The sequence below is a fragment of the Phaenicophaeus curvirostris genome, chromosome 26, assembly GCF_032191515.1.
Source record: "Phaenicophaeus curvirostris isolate KB17595 chromosome 26, BPBGC_Pcur_1.0, whole genome shotgun sequence".
NCBI classification, from domain to species: Eukaryota; Metazoa; Chordata; class Aves; order Cuculiformes; family Cuculidae; genus Phaenicophaeus; species Phaenicophaeus curvirostris.
The window spans coordinates 1,783,793-1,803,300 of NC_091417.1; the positions used below are offsets into that span (position 1 = coordinate 1,783,793).

General features: G+C 52.2%; 3 protein-coding genes across 3 annotated transcripts; 2 read left to right on the forward strand and 1 right to left on the reverse strand.

Moving 5' to 3' along the window:
* The first annotated feature begins 516 nt into the window (after positions 1-516).
* On the forward strand, positions 517-7,593 carry KLHL11 (kelch like family member 11). Its single transcript, XM_069877338.1, has 2 exons — positions 517-980; positions 2,117-7,593. Exons 1-2 carry the CDS (start codon positions 517-519, stop codon positions 3,711-3,713), a joined length of 2,061 nt encoding a protein of 686 aa, XP_069733439.1. The 3' UTR covers positions 3,714-7,593.
* Positions 7,594-7,762: 169 nt separating this feature from the next.
* On the reverse strand, positions 7,763-12,236 carry KLHL10 (kelch like family member 10). The gene is made up of 5 exons (XM_069877339.1): positions 12,082-12,236; positions 10,825-11,314; positions 9,360-9,977; positions 8,883-9,032; positions 7,763-8,147 (listed from the first exon to the last, which is right to left on the reverse strand). Exons 1-5 carry the CDS (start codon positions 12,225-12,227, stop codon positions 7,767-7,769), a joined length of 1,785 nt encoding a protein of 594 aa, XP_069733440.1. The 5' UTR covers positions 12,228-12,236; the 3' UTR covers positions 7,763-7,766.
* Positions 12,237-14,473: 2,237 nt separating this feature from the next.
* NT5C3B (5'-nucleotidase, cytosolic IIIB) lies at positions 14,474-19,479 on the forward strand. Its single transcript, XM_069876880.1, has 8 exons — positions 14,474-14,580; positions 15,278-15,347; positions 15,701-15,747; positions 16,181-16,266; positions 16,877-16,966; positions 17,628-17,790; positions 18,031-18,231; positions 18,481-19,479. Exons 1-8 carry the CDS (start codon positions 14,533-14,535, stop codon positions 18,589-18,591), a joined length of 816 nt encoding a protein of 271 aa, XP_069732981.1. The 5' UTR covers positions 14,474-14,532; the 3' UTR covers positions 18,592-19,479.
* Positions 19,480-19,508: the final 29 nt, after the last annotated feature.

The following is a 19,508-nucleotide window of genomic DNA, read 5'->3' on the forward strand; positions in this document are numbered from 1 at the left end:
CACAGTGAAGAATTTCTCCCTAATGTCTAATTTAAATCTTCCTCCTTCCAATTTAAAGCCATTCTCCCTCATCCTATCACTCCAGACCCTTGGAAAAAGTCCCTCTCCACCTTTCCTGGAGCCCCTTTCAGTCCTGGAAGCCGCTCTAAGTTCTCCCTGGAGACTCCTCCAGGCTGAACAACCCCAACTCTCTCAGCCTGTCCTCATAGCAGAGGTTCTCCAGCCCTCGGATCATCTCCACGGCCTCCTCTGGACCCGTTCCAACAGTTCCATCTCCTTCCTACGTTGAGGATTCCAGATCCAGACCCTACCCTCCCGACGCAGCCTCACACGACAGGAACTGAGGGGCAGCATCCCCGCCCTCGCCCCGCTGGCCACGCCTCTGTGGATGCAGCCGGACAAGATGGCGGCGCCCCCCCCCCCTCTCACCGCTAGGGGGCAGCGGGGCGCCGAGTCACACAAAATGTCGTCCCGCTAGGGGGCAGCCGCGCGCGCTCCCCCCGCCCCCCCAACAAGATGGCGGACAAGATGGCGGCGGCCGCCGCCTCTCCTCAGCCGCAGCCGGGGACGGTCCCGCCGCCCCCCGAGGCGGAGAGCGGCTCCCGGGGGGCCGACGGGGAAGCGGAGGCGGAGGAGTTCGGTTGCCCCGCTCACTGCACCGACCTGGCTTGGCGTCAGAACGAGCAGCGTCGGCACGGGCTGTACTGCGACATCACGCTGGCGTTCGGCGGGGGGCGGCACGGGGTCACCCGCGAGGTGCGCGCCCACCGCTCCGTCCTGGCCGCCGCCACCGAGTATTTCACCCCCCTGCTCTCGGGGGGGTTCGCGGAATCGCTGTCCGGACGAGTGGAGCTGCAGAAATGGAGCTCGGAGGGGGGGCCCGACCCGGACACCGTGGAGGCCGTGGTGGGGTTCATGTACACCGGCACCATCCGCGTGAGCAACGGGAACGTGCACGAGGTGCTGGAGATGGCAGACAGGTGAGGGGGGACCCCAGAGCCACCCCGGCCGCGGCAGGGACACCTCCCACTGGATCAGGGGCTCCCAGCCCCATCCAACCTGGCCTTGAACCCCTCCAGGGATGGGGCAGCCACCCCTGCTCTGGGCAACCTGGGCCAGGGCTCCTCACCCTCACAGGAAACATTTCTGCCTAGGATCTCATCTAAATCTTCCCCTGTCTAATTCACAGCCATTCCCCTTCATCCCATCCCTGCACTCCCTGATGAAAAGCCCCTCCCCACTTTTCCCGGAGCCCCTTTTAGTACTGGGGCTGCTCCAAGAATGGTTTGTGTTGGAAGGGACCTCAAAGCCCATCCAGTCCCACCCCTGCCATGGGCAGGGACACCCCCCACTGGATCAGGGGCTCCCAGCCCCATCCAGCCTGGCCTTGAACCCCTCCAGGGATGGGGCAGCCACCCCTGCTCTGGGCAGCCTGGGCAAGGCTTTGCTGTTTGTAGGTTTAGGATTTATAAATCCTCATAATTTGGTCAATAGCTGCGTCTGGAAGTTGCTAATTTTCTTTGGTTTTTCACTACTCCACCCCTCAAAAAAAGAAAGATCTTCTCCAGTTTGCTCCAACAGACTTTTTTTATCAATTTGACTCTTGTGTCCAATGATCAGTTTTCCTCCTTTCTTCACCTTATTCACAAACTCTGTAGGGATAATCCCATTGTCAGCATCTTTGCTGAACATTTTCATTGCAGCATCCAGTGCCCACGATCAGTTTTCCTTCTTTCTTCTTCCCATTCCTAAACTCCACCCCCTCTGTTTGCATTCTTTCTCTCTCTCAGATACAAGGTCAGACAGAGAGCTGGAGCCAGCTCTGAATTAGCAAGAGTTTTGACTGTTGTGAAGTTCATAATAACATTAAAATTAGTCCTTGGAAAGTAATAAAACATGCATAAAATATCTGGGAAAATTTATCTGGGAAATGCATTCTGTAACCAGGTTTTCTCTTGCTTCGCATCATCATTGGGGATCACTCCCTCGTGTTGCCCAGACACGTATTAAAAGGATGTGTGCTTTCTAAAACTCTAAAACAAGTCTTAAGAGTGTTTCTTTGCCAGCATTTTCAATATACCTGCCATAGCCTCAGCCCCCTCTGTTTGTTCCACAGGTTCCTGCTGACCCGGCTCAAAGAGTTCTGTGGGAAGTTCCTGAAGAAGAAACTCAATCTCTCTAACTGCGTGGCCGTTCACAGCTTAGCCCACATGTATTCCCTGAACCAACTGGCCCTCAAAGCTCAGGATATGATCAGGAGGAACTTCCACAAGGTTATCCAAGATGAGGAGTTCTACACGTTGCCCTTTCACCTTATCCGAGACTGGCTCTCGGACTCAGAGATCACAGTAGACTCGGAAGAAATCCTCTTTGAGACCGTTTTGAAGTGGGTTCAGAAGAATCCTGAGGAGAGAGAGAGGTACTTTGAAGATCTCTTTAAACTGCTTAGATTGTCTCAGATGAAACCTACTTACCTTACCCGCCACGTCAAATCTGAAAGGCTGGTAGCGAGCAACGAAGCCTGCGTTAAATTAGTGTCTGAAGCTGTGGAGAGTCACGCCTTGCGCTCTGAGAACCTGCAGTCTGGTAATCTCCAACATTCCACCTGTCCGGTAGGGTTGTTGCCGCGTTTTGGACAGAATATGGATGTGATTATGGTGATCGGTGGTGTCTCAGAGGGAGGAGACTACCTGAGTGAGTGTGTCGGGTATTTCATCGATGAGGATAGGTGGGTGAACTTGCCGCATATCCACAATCACCTCGACGGACACGCTGTTGCTGTGACGGAGTCGTACGTCTATGTGGCTGGTTCCATGGAGCCAGGGTTTGCCAAGACTGTAGAAAGGTACAATCCAAACAGAAATATTTGGGAGCAAGTCTCCAATTTGTTAACCAGAAAGCATTCTTTTGGCCTTACTGAAGTGAAAGGGAACCTGTACAGTATCGGTGGGCATGGCAATTTCAGTCCTGGGTATAAAGATGTGGCCATTTATAATCCCGAGCAAGACAAATGGCTTAATCTGGAGTCAGCGCCAAAGATTCTTCGGGATGTCAAAGCTGTTTCTATAGAAGACCGGTTTGTTTACATTGCTGCTCGTACCCCAGTTGACAGCGATAGCGAAGATGGACTGAGGGCGGTTATTATCAGATACGATATTGAAACCAGGCAATGGCAAGACGTGGAGTCGTTGCCCCTCGTTGATAATTACTGCTCGTTTCAGATGTCAGTTGCTAACACAAACTTTTACCATACGGCATCGTGCTGCCCCAAGAGTTACCCCATAGATAATGAGGAGGCCAAGATAAAGATCTCTGGCAGGGCCTCGGATGAAATACTTGAGAGTTTACCCCCAGAGGTGCTTAGCATTGAAGGAGCAGCTATTTGTTATTATAAAGATGATGTTTTCATCATTGGGGGATGGAAAAACAGCGATGATATTGACAAGCAATACAGGAAGGAGGCCTATCGTTACTGCGCCGAGAGGAAGCGCTGGATGCTTTTGCCTCCTATGCCTCAGCCTCGCTGCAGAGCAACAGCCTGCCACGTGAGAATCCCCTTCCGATGCTTGCAGGGAACACAAAGATACCCTATGCCACAAAATTTGATGTGGCAAAAAGATAGAATAAGGCAAATGCAGGAAAGGCAGATGCAGGAAATACACCGACACTCCCTGAGCTTACGGCGAATGCCACGCTCGCAGATCGAGTGCTAGTTTCTGGAATATCACTCCTGATGTACTAAACCGTTTTGTTAGGCTTGCTTTGTCTTCATAAGACGTGAGGGTGTGGATCGGATTTGATGCGTAAAACCAGCATCTTTTGTGTGTTGAAAATTAAAAAGCTCTGAAATGAAAGGTGGGTGGGAATTGAGAAACTGGGTGAGCCCAAAGCTGTTATTAGTGGTATCTAGGGAGAAACCATCGCCTGTAAGGGGCTCTGGAATATCTTTGGGAGCATTAAGCCTGTTGGTTCTCTGTTCAGATCTTTGTTTTCAAGGATTACTCTAGAGGTAGCCTCTAACAGTTCTAATTTGAAAGTCAAAGATCTCTATCTTAATAATTTAGTGGTTACATTTGTGTGTGCTGGAAAGCACCAGTTTATTTGCACTTATCCATTGACATTCCTTTTTTTCCTCTCCTCCTCAGCAACTAAACTTCACATTTATTTGGTGTTTGTGCACTTGGTTTTCCCAAGTTGGAGGCAAGTGCAATAGCTAGAGCTATATCTGCAAACAAAAGCACAATCTTTCTTTATAAACTTACTTCAGGATGTTTCTATGTGGATTAAATATTTTGTACGTTCCAGAATGGCTGCAGAGTTTGTTTGTAAATGGATGAGTGATGGAACATCAGACGTTGCTCAGAGAGCTTGAGGCAGTAGGGTTTTTCAGGTGTAGCTGAAGGTGCTTTGAGTTGACAGCTTCATTAGAAGCTTGGGTCAGTGATCAGAGTGAAAACCAGCAGAGTAACTCTCCCACCAACACACACCGTTCATTTCTATCCGTGTGGATGGGTGAGGAAGAGATTGTGTCACAGGAAGAGGTTGAAACCTGAGCTGCTTGTAGATCGTTTCTCAAATGTTGTATGTGTTTGAATTCTTCCGAAAAGGTGATGAGAAGAGCCCCTGTGAGCCTGTTCCCAGCCTGTCTTTGACAATCAGTGCCCTTTGCCTTCTGTATGCTTCCCCTGGGAACTTCCAAGTCGCTGTGCTGCAGCACTTCTTAACAGATCGGCACTCGCTATTTCTCTTGGAATGAGAGGCTGAGTTTTCATAAATATTTGAGTTTCTCTACTTACTATGGCAGCGAAATTTGAGCTGGTTTAAATACCTTGTGGCGTTTTGAGGTGGTTTTACATGAATCAGTGCCCTGGTTGGTGCTTGTTTCCTTACTCCACAGGAACCAGATGTGGAATGTTCACTGCAACATCTTGCCTCCTCTCGGTTCCCTGTCCCAGTGAACACTCCTCCTCCCCGATCTGAGCTCTAGGAGAGCTGAGGTTCCCAGCAGATCCAGTGCCTCCTTCCTACCTCCCTTTCTTCCCCATCATTCCCTTCGTTTGAATGTTCCAGGTTCTCCCATGCAGCCTAACTCAGGTTCATAGGGAAGGGAAAGGGAGGAGCAACCGGGATGTTCCAGAGTGTGTGCAGACGAGCGTTGGAGGATCTGTTACTGTCTTTGCTTCATATGATGATGTGACGGTGGTTTTGATGTGGGCAACTTCTTTGCAAAAGAACTTCTAAACAGTATGATATTCTGTTTTCTTTTTTAATTGTTTAGCCTTCTGAGCTGATAATTCTCATTGTCCTGTTCAGCAGGCACCCTAGATCCTATCTGACACGCTGGGTAAGTCTGGCAACCACACAGCCTGTAAAGGTTTCTCTGATGTGTACTTAACTCCACTTTGCAGTTCACTTGCCACTTTTGATATCAATAACTTGTCTTTTTGTACTAGAATAATCTAGCCTTGTTTGAAAAAAAACAACCTGAAAATCCTAACAGCTTAGTCTCAGATGACTCATCTGTGATAACTGTGTTGTGTTTTATTTGCCTGTTGGATACTTAGGGCAGATTAAATTGAACAGCGCTGGCCTGGTGCAGGAGAGGAGATGGATGAGGCTGTTCATGTTGAGGGCTGATGTTCAGAAGGGGCCGTTCAGAAGGGATCTGCAGTGCTTGGCTCATCAACTCCTGCAACTTGAGCTGGAGTAGTTTGAATTACTGCCCCTGCAGCAGCACTTGTGAGTAGAAGTGTGAAAACGCCTCAGCTTTAGTACTAAATCCATGAATTTAATTTAAATTGGTGGGAGCTGGTTACTTTACCAAGCTTTGCACAGAAGCAGCTGGGTAGGGTTCATGCCCTCCATCCCACCGGCTGCTGTTGGGGTTTAAACACGCAGCTGGAGGACAGTGGTCCAACCACAGCTCCATCTGACAACAAATAGGGACAATTTTTAGGGAGAAATACCAAGATTCCCATTTCAGTTGAGAAAGGAATTAAACAGTTTAACGTGTGGCAGCACACAGCAAAGTCAGATGCAAGAACAAACTTCTTGCAGACTTTCTTTCTCTAAACAAAATTGATGTTGCCCTTTCCACGAGAACTTTTGGCCAATGTACAGGCTGTGCAGTTTACTAAAAACATTCCACTCAAAGACAGTGTTGAAACAGCTCAGTGTCTGGACAGCCTAACTTGTGGATGTCAGCTGTGATTCCGTGTGTCATGCACCATTATCTCCGTGTGTTCTGTTTGCATGATGAGTGTGGACACTGTGAACAGCACCAGTTTGCTCTAACTTTTGCTATGCCAATAATACAGAATTTTTAAGTAGTTGAGATCTTTTTTAGCCTTGACTTTAAGCGGACCAATTGCATTGCACGTGTTTTTTAACTGATGAGTCTAACTGTCCATCGTATCACATGGAAGTGTTTGGGAGAATCACATTATTGACTCTGGCTGTGATTTGCCCCACTAACCTGTGAATCCCAATCCAAATTCCTCATGGCCCCTGGCTGTCGTAGCCTGCTGGGTGTTTATAAAATGATCCTATGAACGAAAACCTGGTAATTCTTTCAGTTTGTTTATAGTGGCTCATTAGGTGTTGGTAAGATCCTAATGTGTTTTCCATATTGGAAGGCTGACTTCTGACCTTCCTGATGTAGCAGAACATCAGGTGGAGTTTTTCTCTCCTCCTTATGACAATCAAACCTCTGTACCTGCACTGAATACCTGCCACAAGGTGCATGTTTCCTGTCCCCTTCTCATTTAAAGCGCTGGTGTAGTCAGACTTGTCCTGCCTAGCCCTTGGCAGTCATTGTAGTCATTCCTCGGTGCCGTATGCGTCTGTTATATTTTATAACTCCCTGAACACTCTGTTAGTGCGCTGGGGTTGTGTGTAATGAGACTTTCTAGCACATAGTAGGATATACTCCAGAAATGGATAAAACATGCCAGCTCTTTAGCATGAATAACTATGCCAAGCATCCTGCTGTACTATTTTGATAGAGTTTTTCTCTGTGACATTAAATGTTAAAATCTGAACTGTTGGCTCACCTTGTGCGACACAGAACGGGCTGATCTGCTGAGTCACAGAGAATTGCAACTTCAGGTTATTTTCAACACAGCCCTGTTGATGTTAGAACATTCGGTGGGCTTTAAAAAAGCTTAAAATAAGTAGTTTATGGCTCAGATTTATTTTCAGCTTACCTTCGAGTATACATCATCTCTCCAATTTGGCAGTCCTGAGCTGAAGTCTGATAACACAGATGCTCCTGAGGATCTAATTCTGTTACTAATATGAATGTAAAGTGTGGAACTAACGAGATGTTTGAAGACCACTAATAGTCAGGCACTCCTCGCAGGTCCATGTGACAGTGGATCACGGCAGCGGTGCAATCCCGTCAGTATTAATGTAGACTTCACTCGGGGAAGCAGCACTCCTGTACTTCCAGTCAGGTAAAGTGGGGAGTGTGTGTGTGAGTGTGTAGGCTATTTGAAACAAACCCTACTGTCGTTTTCTTTACCTTCAACACACTGTACTAAAATCTATTGTAATAAGTGAATTAATGAAAATAAACCTTTTATTTCTCTAGCACTCTCTTGTACCTTTTGTTTGTCAAGTCACTGTGGCCGATACACACATTTTGGGGTGCCGTAGGATCTAGATTCTAAATACTGCTTATTCATGTGGCTGGTGTTAATTATTTTTATTTTAGAACAGGTGAAGGCATCCGCTTGCTCCTCAGAAGACTTTGCGAGTTAAGCGCTTCATAAAACAAAGGTAGGCAGGCTGGTGGTTGAAGAACAGAATCTGATTTCATTTGAAGAGTTGTCCACGTGGTCATCGCGTTTGGCAGCATAGTCCCTGACATTTGGGAGGCCTGGCACCACGCAGCAGCTCAGCGCGCTGCGGTCTATGCTCATGTCTTGGACGCTGTACCACTCGTTAGAGTTTTCATCGTAGCACTCGACGTTGGCGGTGGTGGTTGCGCCGTTAAAGCCACCAACGACAAACAAATAATCGTCCACCACTTCGATGCCAAAATTGCTGCGAGGACTGAGCATGGAGGAGATCGGGCGCCATATGTTGGCAGTGGGGTTGTAAGCTTCTGCGCTCTGCAGCCGGCCAATTCCGTCAAATCCTCCTACCTGTGAATGCCAAAGGGACAGAGGTGAAACGGGATCTCCCTGACCTGTGGAGTCTGCTGGAGCATTTTATGCTCAAGCGTGGTGGCTGCTGGTCCTGCCCACCACATCCCGAGCACGGCTGAGAGCCTGTCACCTCCGTGCTGGCCAGTTGCAGACAGCTCCCTTGTTCTTTCTGGAGCTTCCAAAAGTACTTTGGACAACTGTCAGGTTTACACTATAGAGTTTAAATGCAGTACATGGATAGGATACTCAGGACCAGCCTGGAGAAGAGAAGGCTCCAGGGAGAACTTAGAGCAGCTTCCAGGACTGAAAGGGGCTCCAGAAAAGCTGGGGAGGGGCTCTTGATCAGGGAGGGCAGGGAGAAGATGAGGGGGAACAATTTTCATCTGAAAGAGGGGAAGTTGAGATGAGATCTCAGGAAGAAATGTTTTGCCGTGAGGGTGGGGAGGCCCTGGCCCAGGTTGGCCAGAGCAGTGGTGGCTGCCCCATACCTGGAGGGGTTCAAGGCCAGGCTGAATGGGGCTTGGAGCCCTTGATCCACTGGGAGGTGTCCCATGGCAGGGGTGGAACTGGATGGGCTTTGAGGTTATTAGCTGTTCTGGCTCTGACTTCCTTGCCTAAGTCTCACTCACAAGCAAATGGCCAGCCTGGAAAATCTAGGAAACGCAGATCAGCAAAATTAATCGCTATGAGTGCTGGGTGGTGTTATGGCAGAAAGTATGATTGTTCTTTTACCGCGTATACTTCATTTCCGTATGCGATCACACCGATTCCACTTCTTCTGCTTCTCATGGGGGCTATAAAGGACCATTGATTTGTGGTGGGATTGTAAACTTCAGCTGTTATCAAGCATTCCTCTCCATTGAATCCGCCACATATATACACCTGGGCAGGGGAGAGAAAACAGGGTGAGCAGGGCAGCGATAACCGTGGTGGGAGAACGCATCGAGGAGAAAATGAATGGCATGGCTGGATTTTGCAATGGGTTTGTTTTGTTTTAATTGGAATTATCATCCTTGGTTTGGAGTAGTTATTCAGGCCAGCAGGATTTAGACCCTTTATTTCCTGAACTACATGAAGTAGACAGGCACGGAATTTGACCTGAGGCTCTCGCTCACTGCGTCATACTGTGCACTGATGTTTGGTTGGTTCCTTCTCCGGCTCACCCTACTTCAACCATAACTGCTTTCTATAACGTTACAGCCCGTTTACCTTTTCATGCAGCGTGGTCGCACTACTATCGCTTCTTTGCTCGTGCATGGGGGCAATCAGCGTCCACTGGTTCGTCTCTGGCTCGTAGCGTTCTGCTGTGTTCAGGCGCATGTATCCATCAAACCCTCCCATGGCGTAGATGAAGTCGTTGAGAACAGCCACGCTGACATAGCAGCGCCGCGAGTGCATGGGCGCAACCTGCTGCCACGTCTTCTGGAATGGGTTAAAACGCTTGACTCGGTTGAAGTAATCCATGCTGTCGAATCCTCCGATAACATAGACAAACCCTTTTAAATACGCGGTGCCGTGATAGGCAAGGGGGCTTTCTTCATCATTGGTGACATCGATCCACTTGTCTGCACGACTATCGTACGTCTCAATGATGTTGGTTGGGCTCCCGTTGCTCCAGCCTCCGATAGAGAACAAGATAGCATCGGGCAGGCGAGGCCGACTGAGCTGGTTGCTGAAATTGGAACGAGAGGGGCCGTGCGAGTTGAGGTTGTACATCTCTGTCAGCGCACCTATGATGAGAGCTCTGCACTCGTCGTTGTTCTTCACATAATCGTGTGTTCTGACGTTGTTCATGAAGTATTCTACGTGCACCAGTGCCAGTCGGACCTGAAAAATGCAAAGGGCGGTTAGAATATGATGGTTGGACTTGATGATGTTAGGGGTCTTTTCCAACCTTAATGATTTGATGGCAAGTTAGAATCATAGAATGGTTTGGGTTGGAAGGGACCTTAAAGATCATCTCATTCCAACTCCCTGCAGGGCCACCTCCCACTAGATCAGGGGCTCCAAGCCCCATCCAACCTGGCTTTGAACCCCTCCAGGGATGGGGCAGCCACAACCTCCCAGTGTCTCACCACCTTGAGCCCCACCTTGAGCACTGGGTGCAGTTTTGGGTGCCACGTGAGAAAAAGGGACATAAAGCTGCTGGAGAGTGTCCAGAGGAGGCCACAAATTTGGTGAAGGGTTTAGAGGGGAAGCCACATGAGGAGCCCCTGAAGTCAGTGGGTCTGTTCAACCTGGAGGAGACTGAGGGGGGACCTCATCCCGGTCTGCAGCTTCCTCACAAGAGGAGGAGCAGGCACTGAGCTCTTCTTTCTGGTGACCAGTGATGGGACCTGTTTGAACAGTACAGTTTATCTGGGCAAACACTCGTCAGCTCTGTGGAGGTAGAGATAACAACACCTCACGTGAACTTTGGCCCTTCCTAGACATGAGGAACAGTTAAACTTAAGCTCTAAACATGAGGAAACGAGCACTTCAAAGGTCTGCTCCAACTCCAGTGCCAGATCTGTGCCCCAGCGTAGTGATAACCTAATGGTCTGAACGGTTGCTTCGTTGTGGGCAGTGTTGGGAGGCTGCATTTCCTCTGGTTTTATAAGAACATCGAAGCAGCTCTGGCTCAGCTGCCCCATGTCCAGCTCTGCAGGGCCACCCATGCTGGGACAGCACCCACCTTGCTCAGCAGGACTGCGATGTGCTGTTTCCTATCCTGCGGACTGTGAGAGATCCATTTCAGGATAGCCTCGAACACGGCATATTCTTCTTTCACATTGAGCTCATCCTTTTCAATGATCTGGATTAACTTGTCGAGGGGGAGCTCTAGGAACTCCACAGACTCCTGGAACATGTCCTTGAAGTGGAGGAAGATGAAGGTGTAAGCTGCTTCTCGCAGGTTGGGGACGTGGTAATAATCCGTGAGCCTGCAGATGCCGATGCAATTTTCCAGGCAGAGCTGGGATTTTAGGAACTCGCAGCACAGTCGGATGATGCCCATGACGTTGAACTGGTCTGCTGCGATTAGCAAACCCTCAGCGTTGTCGACGGTGATCAGCACTGTCCTGGTGTAGGCGTACTCGATAATGAGCCTCATCATTTCAGGTGAAGTGCCAGGGATTTTATACACCGTCTTCTCTGTGTTGTTCCAGCTGCCGGTAAACAGAGCCCTGAAAAAAAAAAAAAAAAGCAGTGCTGGGGTAAAAACAGTTTTGCTGTGTTAAACCCTGACCCTATCACCCCCTGAGCCTTCTTGGGAGGGGATTCTCCCCTCCACTCAGCTCTCGTGAGACCCCACCTGGAGTCCTGTGTCCAGTTCTGGAATCCCCAACGTAAGAAGGATATGGAGCTGCTGGAACAGGTCCAGAGGAGGCCACAGAGATGGTCCGAGGGCTGGAGAACCTCCAGTATGAAAACAGGCTGAGAGAGTTGGGATTGTTCAGCTTGGAGAAGGCTCCAAAGAGACCTAGAGCAGCTTCTACTGCTGAAAGGGGTTCCTGGAAAACTGGAGAGGGACTTTATACAAGGGCATGGAGTGATAGGGCGAGGGGGAATGGCTTTAAATTGGAAGGGGAAGATTTAGATTAGACATTAGGAAGAAATTCTTCATGCTGAGGGTGGGGAGGCCCTGGCCCAGGCTGCCCAGAGCAGGGGTGGCTGCCCCATCCCTGGAGGGGTTCAAGGCTGGGTTGGATGGGGCTTGGAGCCCCTGATCCAGTGGGAGGTGTCCCTGCCCATGGCAGGGGTGGGACTGGGTGTGCTTTGAGGTCCTTTCCAACCTAAACCATTCTACAATTCTTCCCAAGGCACCAGTTTGGGCACAACTTCTGGGAAGCTGTGGAGTTTATTAATTTTTTTTTTTTTTTACTATCTTGTTGTTTTAAAAAGGAGTCACAGCTTCTGGACTTCCCCTTCCCCTCTCGTTCCGAGCACTGACCTGAAATAGTGACTGCAGCTACAGAGGATGTTCTTGTGAGCGTTCAATTTAACATCATCCACAATGATGGTCACATCGCAGAGCTTCCCTTCCAGACGAAGCTCATTGAAGATGCTGCAAGCCATAGCACTCATCTTCCTCTCCATGTTCGCAGGTGTGTGGATCATTTATCTGGTGGAGGTCAAGCTATCGTCCTTGCTGAAGGCTGACGCAGCAGAGGGTCCGTCCCTCTGAGGTGCTACTGGCCTTTGTTGTTGCCCTTCACCCTGTGACCCGGCCCCCGCCTCTCGTGCCGCTGTGGATCGTGCCCCATAATGAGCTCACAGAGGCGGGGGTGACACGGGCCCAGCTGCCAGCCCTTCTGTAGACAATGGGGTCCTGGTCCTCCCAACCCCTCGCGCTTTGGATGCCCTCAGCCTTTGTTTGACCACAGCCCAGGTGACACTGGGCCCTGCTGATGGCTGCTCGGAGCAGAGCCAGCCTCCTGATTACCCTGCAACTCTTTAAGATTGTTTAGTGTAGCTGTAAAGCTCCTTTGATGAATCATAGAACAGTTAGGGCTGGAAGGGACCTTAAAAATCATCTAATTCCAACCCCTCCGGCACGGGCAGGCACCGACGGCCCTTATCCCAGCCCACAGCGGAGGCAACTGGGACACAGACAGGCTCATGTCCACGATGAAGGCACAAACAAATACTCTGACATCAAGGCACGAATAAATACTCTGAAACCGCTGTAGCTGCTGTTCATTTGTAGGAGTGGGAGTTGCTGCCTGGGGCCAAGGAAAGGAGAGCTGGGGGACACGGAGCCCTGCCCTTACTCCTCACCAGTGGCCAACTGCTTCTCATAGAATGTTTGGGGTTGGAAGGGACCTCAAAGCCCATCCAGTCCCACCCCTGCCATGGGCAGGGACACCTCCCACTGGATCAGGGGCTCCAAGCCCCATCCAACCTGGCCTTGAACCCCTCCAGGGATGGGGCAGCCACCCCTGCTCTGGGCAGCCTGGGCCAGGGCCTCACCAACCTCATCATGAAGAATTTCTTCCTAATGTCTGATCTAAGTCTTCCCTGGGTGCCCCCAGCATCCCCTGGTCCCCTCTGGGCACCCCTGGGCACCCCCAGCACCCCCCAGCCCGGCTACCTCGGGTACCCCCCGGCCCTGAGCCCCCCCCCCCCCCCCCAGCATCCCCTGGTCCCACTCCGGCTCTGGGCACCCCTGGGCACCCCCAGAAACTCCTGGGCATCCCTAGTCCCGAGCACCCCCAGCATCCCCCAGTCCAAGCATCCCCGGGTACCCCCAGCAACCCCCAGTCTAAGCATCCCTGGGTACCCCCAGCATCCCCTGGTCCCGCTCCAGCTCCGGGCACGCCTGGGCACCCCCAGCATCCCCGGGCACCCCCAGCACCCTCCGTTCCGGCCACCCCCGCCCACCCCCGGGGCTCGGACACCCCCAGCCCTCCCGGTTCCGCCCCCGGGGCGGCTCCTCCCCGCGGCTGCGCGTCTCAGCCCTGCCCGGTGCCCCGGAGAGACATGGTGAGAGGGGCTGGGGGGCTTGTGAGAGCCCGGGGAGGGGGGAGAGATGGGGGGAGGATGGAGCTGGGGGAGAGGGGGCCGTGGGAAGCATGGAGCGGGGGGGTACCAGGGGGCAAAATTTACAGTAAGGCTGTTCCTGAGGGAGCAGGGTCCACAGGAGGCACTTTGGGGGTAAAGGATGGGGTAAGGATGGAGCCAGGGGAGAGGGGTCCGTGGGAAGCATGGATGGGGGGTAGAGGATGGGGTAAGGATGGAGCTGGGGGAGTGGGGTCCGTGGGAAGCATGGATGGGGGGTAAAGGATGGGGTAAGGATGGAGCTGGGGGAGTGGGGGCCGTGGGAAGCATGGATGGGGGGTAAAGGATGGGGTAAGGATGGAGCTGGGGGAGAGGGGTCCGTGGGAAGCATGGATGGGGGATAGAGGATGTGGTAAGGATGGAGCTGGGGGAGTGGGGTCCGTGGGAAGCATGGATGGGGGGTAAAGGATGGGGTAAGGATAGAGCTGGGGGAGTGGGGGCCGTGGGAAGCATGGATGGGGGTTAAAGGATGGGGTAAACCTGTCCCCAAGGGAGCAGGGTCAGTGGGAAGCATGGATGGGGGGCAAAGGATGGGGTAAGGCTGGTCCCGAGGGAGTGGGGTCTGTGGGGAGCACAGATGCGGGAGTATCGGGGGGGGCAAAAGCTGGGATAAGGCTGGTCCCAAGGGAGCAGGATCCATGGGGGGCTTTTTGGGGGGCAAAGGCTGGGGTGAACCTGTCCCCGAGGGAGCGGGGGCTGTGGGGAGCACGGCCAGGAGGGAGAGCTCGGCGGGGCTGGAGGGCATCGGTGCCCTGGGAGCTGCGGGGGATGCTGAGAGCGTCTCTGCCCACAGGTGCCCGAGCTGGAGAAAGGCACCGTCCGCATCCAGCAGCCCGAGCGAGCGATGGGGATAATCGGGGCCATCAAGGAGCAGGGGATGAACAAGCTGCAGGTACTGCTTGGCTCTGGCTGCGGTGGGTGGAGCAGGTGAGGCATCAACCTCACGCTTGATCCTTGTCTTCAGCCGGTCTCGCTTCCGTGGCCTGGCTGCTCCCAATCCATGGGTGAGGAAACATCTTGTATGTTTTGCAGATGGAGGACGGGGCTGTTTGTCCTGTCAAGGTTCAGCCTGGTGGCCGTCCTCGATGGGCCTTTTCCTTCCCTGTTGTGCAAGCTACAAACATGAGCCAAGCCCCAAACACATCCCCTCCACCCACAGCAAGAATTGAGCAGGATTAAGCCGTTTGGTGCTGCTAAGGGTGCTGGGGTGGTGGTCGCTGTCTCAGATGAGGACATGTGGTTCGTGGCTGGCAGGAGGATCAGCGTTCATTGCTGCTGCGCCCCACTGCAAGGCTGCACCCCACACCTTTGCATGAGAGACGCCAGCACTGGGTTTGCATCCTTGCAAGCAGCAGCAGCCTCGTCCGGCTGTAGCAGGGGCAGAGCGAATCCCAGCGTCATAGAATGGTTTGAGGTGGAAGGGACCTCAAAGCCCATCCAGTCCCACCTCCCACTAGATCAGGGGCTCCAAGCCCCATCCAACCCGGCCTCGAACCCCTCCAGGGATGGGGCAGCCACCCCTGCTCTGGGCAAAACAACTTCTCCGTGCGCTGGGTCACGCACAGATTTGGTTTCCTCTCACCTTCCAGGTCATTTCTGACTTTGACATGACGCTGAGCAGGTTTGGGTGCAACGGCAGACGCTGCCCCACTTCGCACAGTGAGTTGAAGCCGTTGTTTTTCCTCTTGCTGATTCGATTTGGTTTCCGTGTTAGCGTTCTCAGTCTCTGTGGCTCCCGTTACCCTTCACCTCCCTCATTTGCCAAGCCTGGCCTCTCCCTTTTATTTACTTCCAGTGCAGCTCTGGGCTTTGGCCGCTTGCGATCGGCGTGTGCTGCAGGTTCCCAGCGGGAGACGCTGTGTTGAGCCCCCGTGCGAGCCCGTGCGCGGGGCAATGTGCCACACGCAGCTCGTTTATGGGAAGAGCTGCTTCTGGAGACACGGGGCAGCTGGCTTTTTAAGAGCTTTTTGATGGTTCCGGGCTACAACATGGGTGTTTTATTGTCTTTACAGATATCCTGAATGGCAGTCATGTTGTCAGTGAGGACTGCAAGAAGAAGGTAGGTGCTGTTGTGCTTCTTGGCTCTGTGGTTTTGGTCCCTGTCACCCCACATCAGGAGGCTGTGCTGGCGTGACACCTCTCCAGAGAGTGGGGCGAGTGTCCAGACTGCGTTCCAGCCAGTGGTGGGGGAAGGAGAAGTTAAAAAGGGAAATTAATTAGCGTGCTCAGCTCTGGGGGTTTTCATTCTGATAAGAAGAGGAAGGGGCAGTGTTTGAAGGAAGGTGACAACCAGCCAGGCTTTCAGAGGTCAACGCTTCCTCCTCAGCTCCTCAGCTTTGCTCAGGGTGTGGTTCTCAGTGAAATGGTTTTGTTTGTGTTTTTCCTTAGAGGTGGGATGCTTTGGGGCAATCTAGGAAGGCTTATTTTGTTGTTTACAGTCTCTTTAGATGAGGTGCTCACTCTGTTCTTTTCCCATCTCTACAACGCTCCAGTTGATGGATCTGCTGCACTATTACTACCCCATTGAGATTGATCCCAACCGGACCCTGGAAGAGAAACGGCCCCACATGGTGGAGTGGTGAGTGCTTGGATGTGATGAGCCTGACCTTGTCCTGGCACCTTCTTGCTCCTGAGGACTACAGCACACAAGGCTTAAACATCTGGAACAGGTTGCCCAGAGCAGTGGTGGCTGCCCCATCCCCGGAGGTGTTGAAGGCCAGGTTGGATGGGGCTTGGGCAGCCTGGTCTAGCGGAATGTGTCCCTCTCCGTGGCAGGGGGTTTGGAACTGGATGATTTTTAAGGTCCTGGACTATTCTATGATTTCACCTGGAGCCCCATGTTCGGTTCTGGAATCCTCAGCACAGCAAGGACACGGATCTGTTGGAGCAAGTCCAGAGGCCACAGAGGTGATCCAAGGGCTGGAGCACCTCCCGTGCAATGACAGGCTGAGAGAGCTGGGGTTGTTCAACCTGGAGAAGAGAAGGTTCTAGGATGAGCTTAGAGCAGCTTCCAGTACCGAAAAGGGCTCCAGGAAAGCTGGGGAGGGGCTCTTGATCAGGCTGGGCTTTGAGGTCCCTTCCAATGCAAACCATTCCATTATTCTATGGTCTCTAGGCTTGGTAGCAATACCTGGAAGTCTTTGCTCTTGTTCTGATGGCCTTAAGCTCACTCTGCTGCTTTTCCCTAGGTGGACCAGGGCCCACGAGCTGCTGTCGCAGCAGAAGATCCAGAAGGGTGACATCGCCCAGATCGTCAGAGAATCAGGCGTGATGCTGAGGTGCAGGCTTGGGGTTGGACTGCACAGCCCTTTCTCTCCTGCCGCTGTGCAAGGTCTCCCTGCTTTCACCTGGTGTCCACACCATCCCCGCAGCGTGGTAGATGCAAATCTCCCTTCCTGGGGCTGAGCTTTAATCAGGAAAGAACCAAAGTCATCACCACAGCCTGGGCTCGCTCCCCAGCTGCAGGCTGCTCCATTCATGGCTGGCTCCTTCCTGCTCAGAAACCACTTCCATCCCCTCTGAGTCTTGCCCAGGAGCAGCTAAGGGGATGGATGATGGGCAGAGCTCTGTCTGCCATGCGGGATTGGGGGCAGCTTGCAGCTCCCGTCTTCCAGGAGAGACATTTTCCCTATGTACTGCAACTGCCAGGTCTTGTTCAGCCTCAAATTTCACCCACGGTGCAAAAACATTGCGCTAAAACTTGCTGTTAAAGCTGGCCTTGGCCGTGATGGTCCTAGAACTGGCTCGGGGAGCCTTGGTTTGAATGGGCTGCCAGTCTCAGAGAGGAGATGGGACCATATGTCCAGGTTTTCATGAGCCTAAGTTCCCCTTCTGCCCAGAAATTTTGTCTTGGCAATTTTGTCTAGGAGAGCGTTCCCAGTCCAGAGTACACCAGGTGCCTCGTAACACAACCCCGTGTAACGGAAACTTCTGCTCTAGGGATGGATTCAATGAATTATTTGGTCAGCTGCATAAGTACAACATTCCCCTGTTCATCTTCTCGGCTGGAATCGGAGACGTCCTTGAAGAAATTATCCGTCAGGCCAGTGTCTTCTACTCAAACGTCAACGTGGTGTCCAACTACATGGACTTTGATGATAATGTGAGTTTCTGCGTTGCGTGCGTATGGCGAGAGGAGGGTGGTTTGACCACAACCGAGGGCTGCGATGGATCTAACGGAGGCAGCGCTAGGTCAAACGCTGCTGGTCGTGGGCTCCCACCCCATTTGCTCGTCCTTCAAGGATGGGACATCCCCCCATCTGCCCATTCCAGAGAGGGTACTAAGGGTTGAGCGCAGTGGAGGAGTTGCTGTGGTTTCACCTTCTCTGTCCTGTTCGCACAGGGAGTCCTCACGCGTTTCAAGTCACCCCTCATCTACACCTACAACAAGAACAGCAGCGTTTTGCAGGAGACGGAGTATTTCCAGCAGCTGAGCACGAGGACGAGCATCATCTTGCTGGGGGACTCCATGGGGGATCTGACCATGGCAGACGGCGTTCCCAGGGTGGAGAACATTCTCAAGATTGGCTTTCTCAATGACAAGGTGGGTGTGAGAAGCTGCCTTAGTGATTCAGGGGCTGCGAGAGAATTGTGTGGCCTCCCATGGGGTATGTGGAGGGAGCTGGGGTGTCCGCTGAGCTCCTGGTGCGCCTGGGGCATTGTCAGGTTGGTTTTTGACCTCTCTTGGTGGCATCAAAAGATACGAGGGCTGTGGGTGCAGCATCTTCATTCTCAGCTCCTGGTGTTTATAGTCCTCTCTTATTTCTACCCCATCCTGGTGGCCACGCTGCAGGTGGAAGAGTGGAGGGGGAAGTATTTGGATGCCTACGACATCGTGCTGGAGAGCGACGAGACGCTGGATGTGGTCAATGGGATTCTCCGGTACATTCTTAGTGAGACATGAGCTGGGAAGGCAGCATCGTGGCGCTGGCCTCTCAGCAGGACTCCTGGGCAGTGAATGTCCTTCCCTTGACAAAGCTGGAGTTGATCTGGTACCTGCTGGACTCCATCCTGACGCTGGGCACCTCCTGAGAGGGGGGAGACGGAGGAAGCTTCTCCTCTCCCTTTGCCTGTTCCCAGCTCTGCTGCTTCTCCCTCGGACTTCATCCCCTTCAGATTCATCCCCTTCAGATTCATCCCCTTCAGATTCATCCCCTTCAGATTCATCCCCTTCAGATTCATCCTCGCCGCTGCCTGAGGCCGCAACAAACCATTTTGTGCTTCAGTTGGAGATGTTCTCTACTTGCTTCAGCAGCCAAGCGTGGAAATGGAGATTGCTTGCCATGGCTTGAGGACAGCCCTATTCTAGATGGAAGCTGTTTAGTTTTACCCTGTTCCTGTCTAAGAAAACAGGTTTCTCTTGTCATGTTTTCTGTGGGCTTCGGAGCGCCGAGGCTGAGTTGGTGAGGCTCAGCATCACCCAACCCCACGTGCCCCATGGAAACCCTGCAGGTTGTTTGCCCCGCACTCCAGCTCTGCTCTCCCTCTTGCTCCATGACAGCTTTTCCTGTTAAAACCAAAGGCTTTTCCAGTCCTCCCTGCAGGCCCTGGAGCTCGTTTGATGCTGCTGCACGGAGCAAGAAGTCAGTTCATCTGCTGTGAGTCGGGCTTGGGGGGTTTGGGGGCAGCAGCAGCCTGGGTGCTTGGAGCAGCGCGTTGCAGCCCATGGCCAACGGCAGCATTTTGGGTTTTATAGACTATTTTATCTAACTGTGTTCCTATCCTAAACATCTGTGGTGAACCTGGGCTCTCAGAGCAGCAGTAGAAAAGAAAAAAATCCCTCCTTATTTCTGTGTAACCTCAGGTAACATGAAGAATAAA

Bases quoted from the DNA above. Each gene is read 5' to 3' on its own strand.
- KLHL11 (XM_069877338.1), top strand. From the start codon at position 517: ATGGCGGACAAGATGGCGGCGGCCGCCGCCTCTCCTCAGCCGCAGCCG. The intron at 981-2,116 runs GTGAGGGGGGAC...TTTGTTCCACAG, and splicing joins GTGCTGGAGATGGCAGACAG to GTTCCTGCTGACCCGGCTCA.
- KLHL10 (XM_069877339.1), bottom strand. From the start codon at position 12,227: ATGGAGAGGAAGATGAGTGCTATGGCTTGCAGCATCTTCAATGAGCTT. The intron at 9,978-10,824 runs GTGGGTGCTGTC...TGCATTTTTCAG, and splicing joins TCGCAGTCCTGCTGAGCAAG to GTCCGACTGGCACTGGTGCA. The intron at 8,148-8,882 runs GTAAAAGAACAA...TGGCATTCACAG, and splicing joins ACGGAAATGAAGTATACGCG to GTAGGAGGATTTGACGGAAT.
- NT5C3B (XM_069876880.1), top strand. From the start codon at position 14,533: ATGGGGATAATCGGGGCCATCAAGGAGCAGGGGATGAACAAGCTGCAG. The intron at 16,267-16,876 runs GTGAGTGCTTGG...GCTTTTCCCTAG, and splicing joins CGGCCCCACATGGTGGAGTG to GTGGACCAGGGCCCACGAGC. The intron at 16,967-17,627 runs GTGCAGGCTTGG...CTTCTGCTCTAG, and splicing joins GAATCAGGCGTGATGCTGAG to GGATGGATTCAATGAATTAT.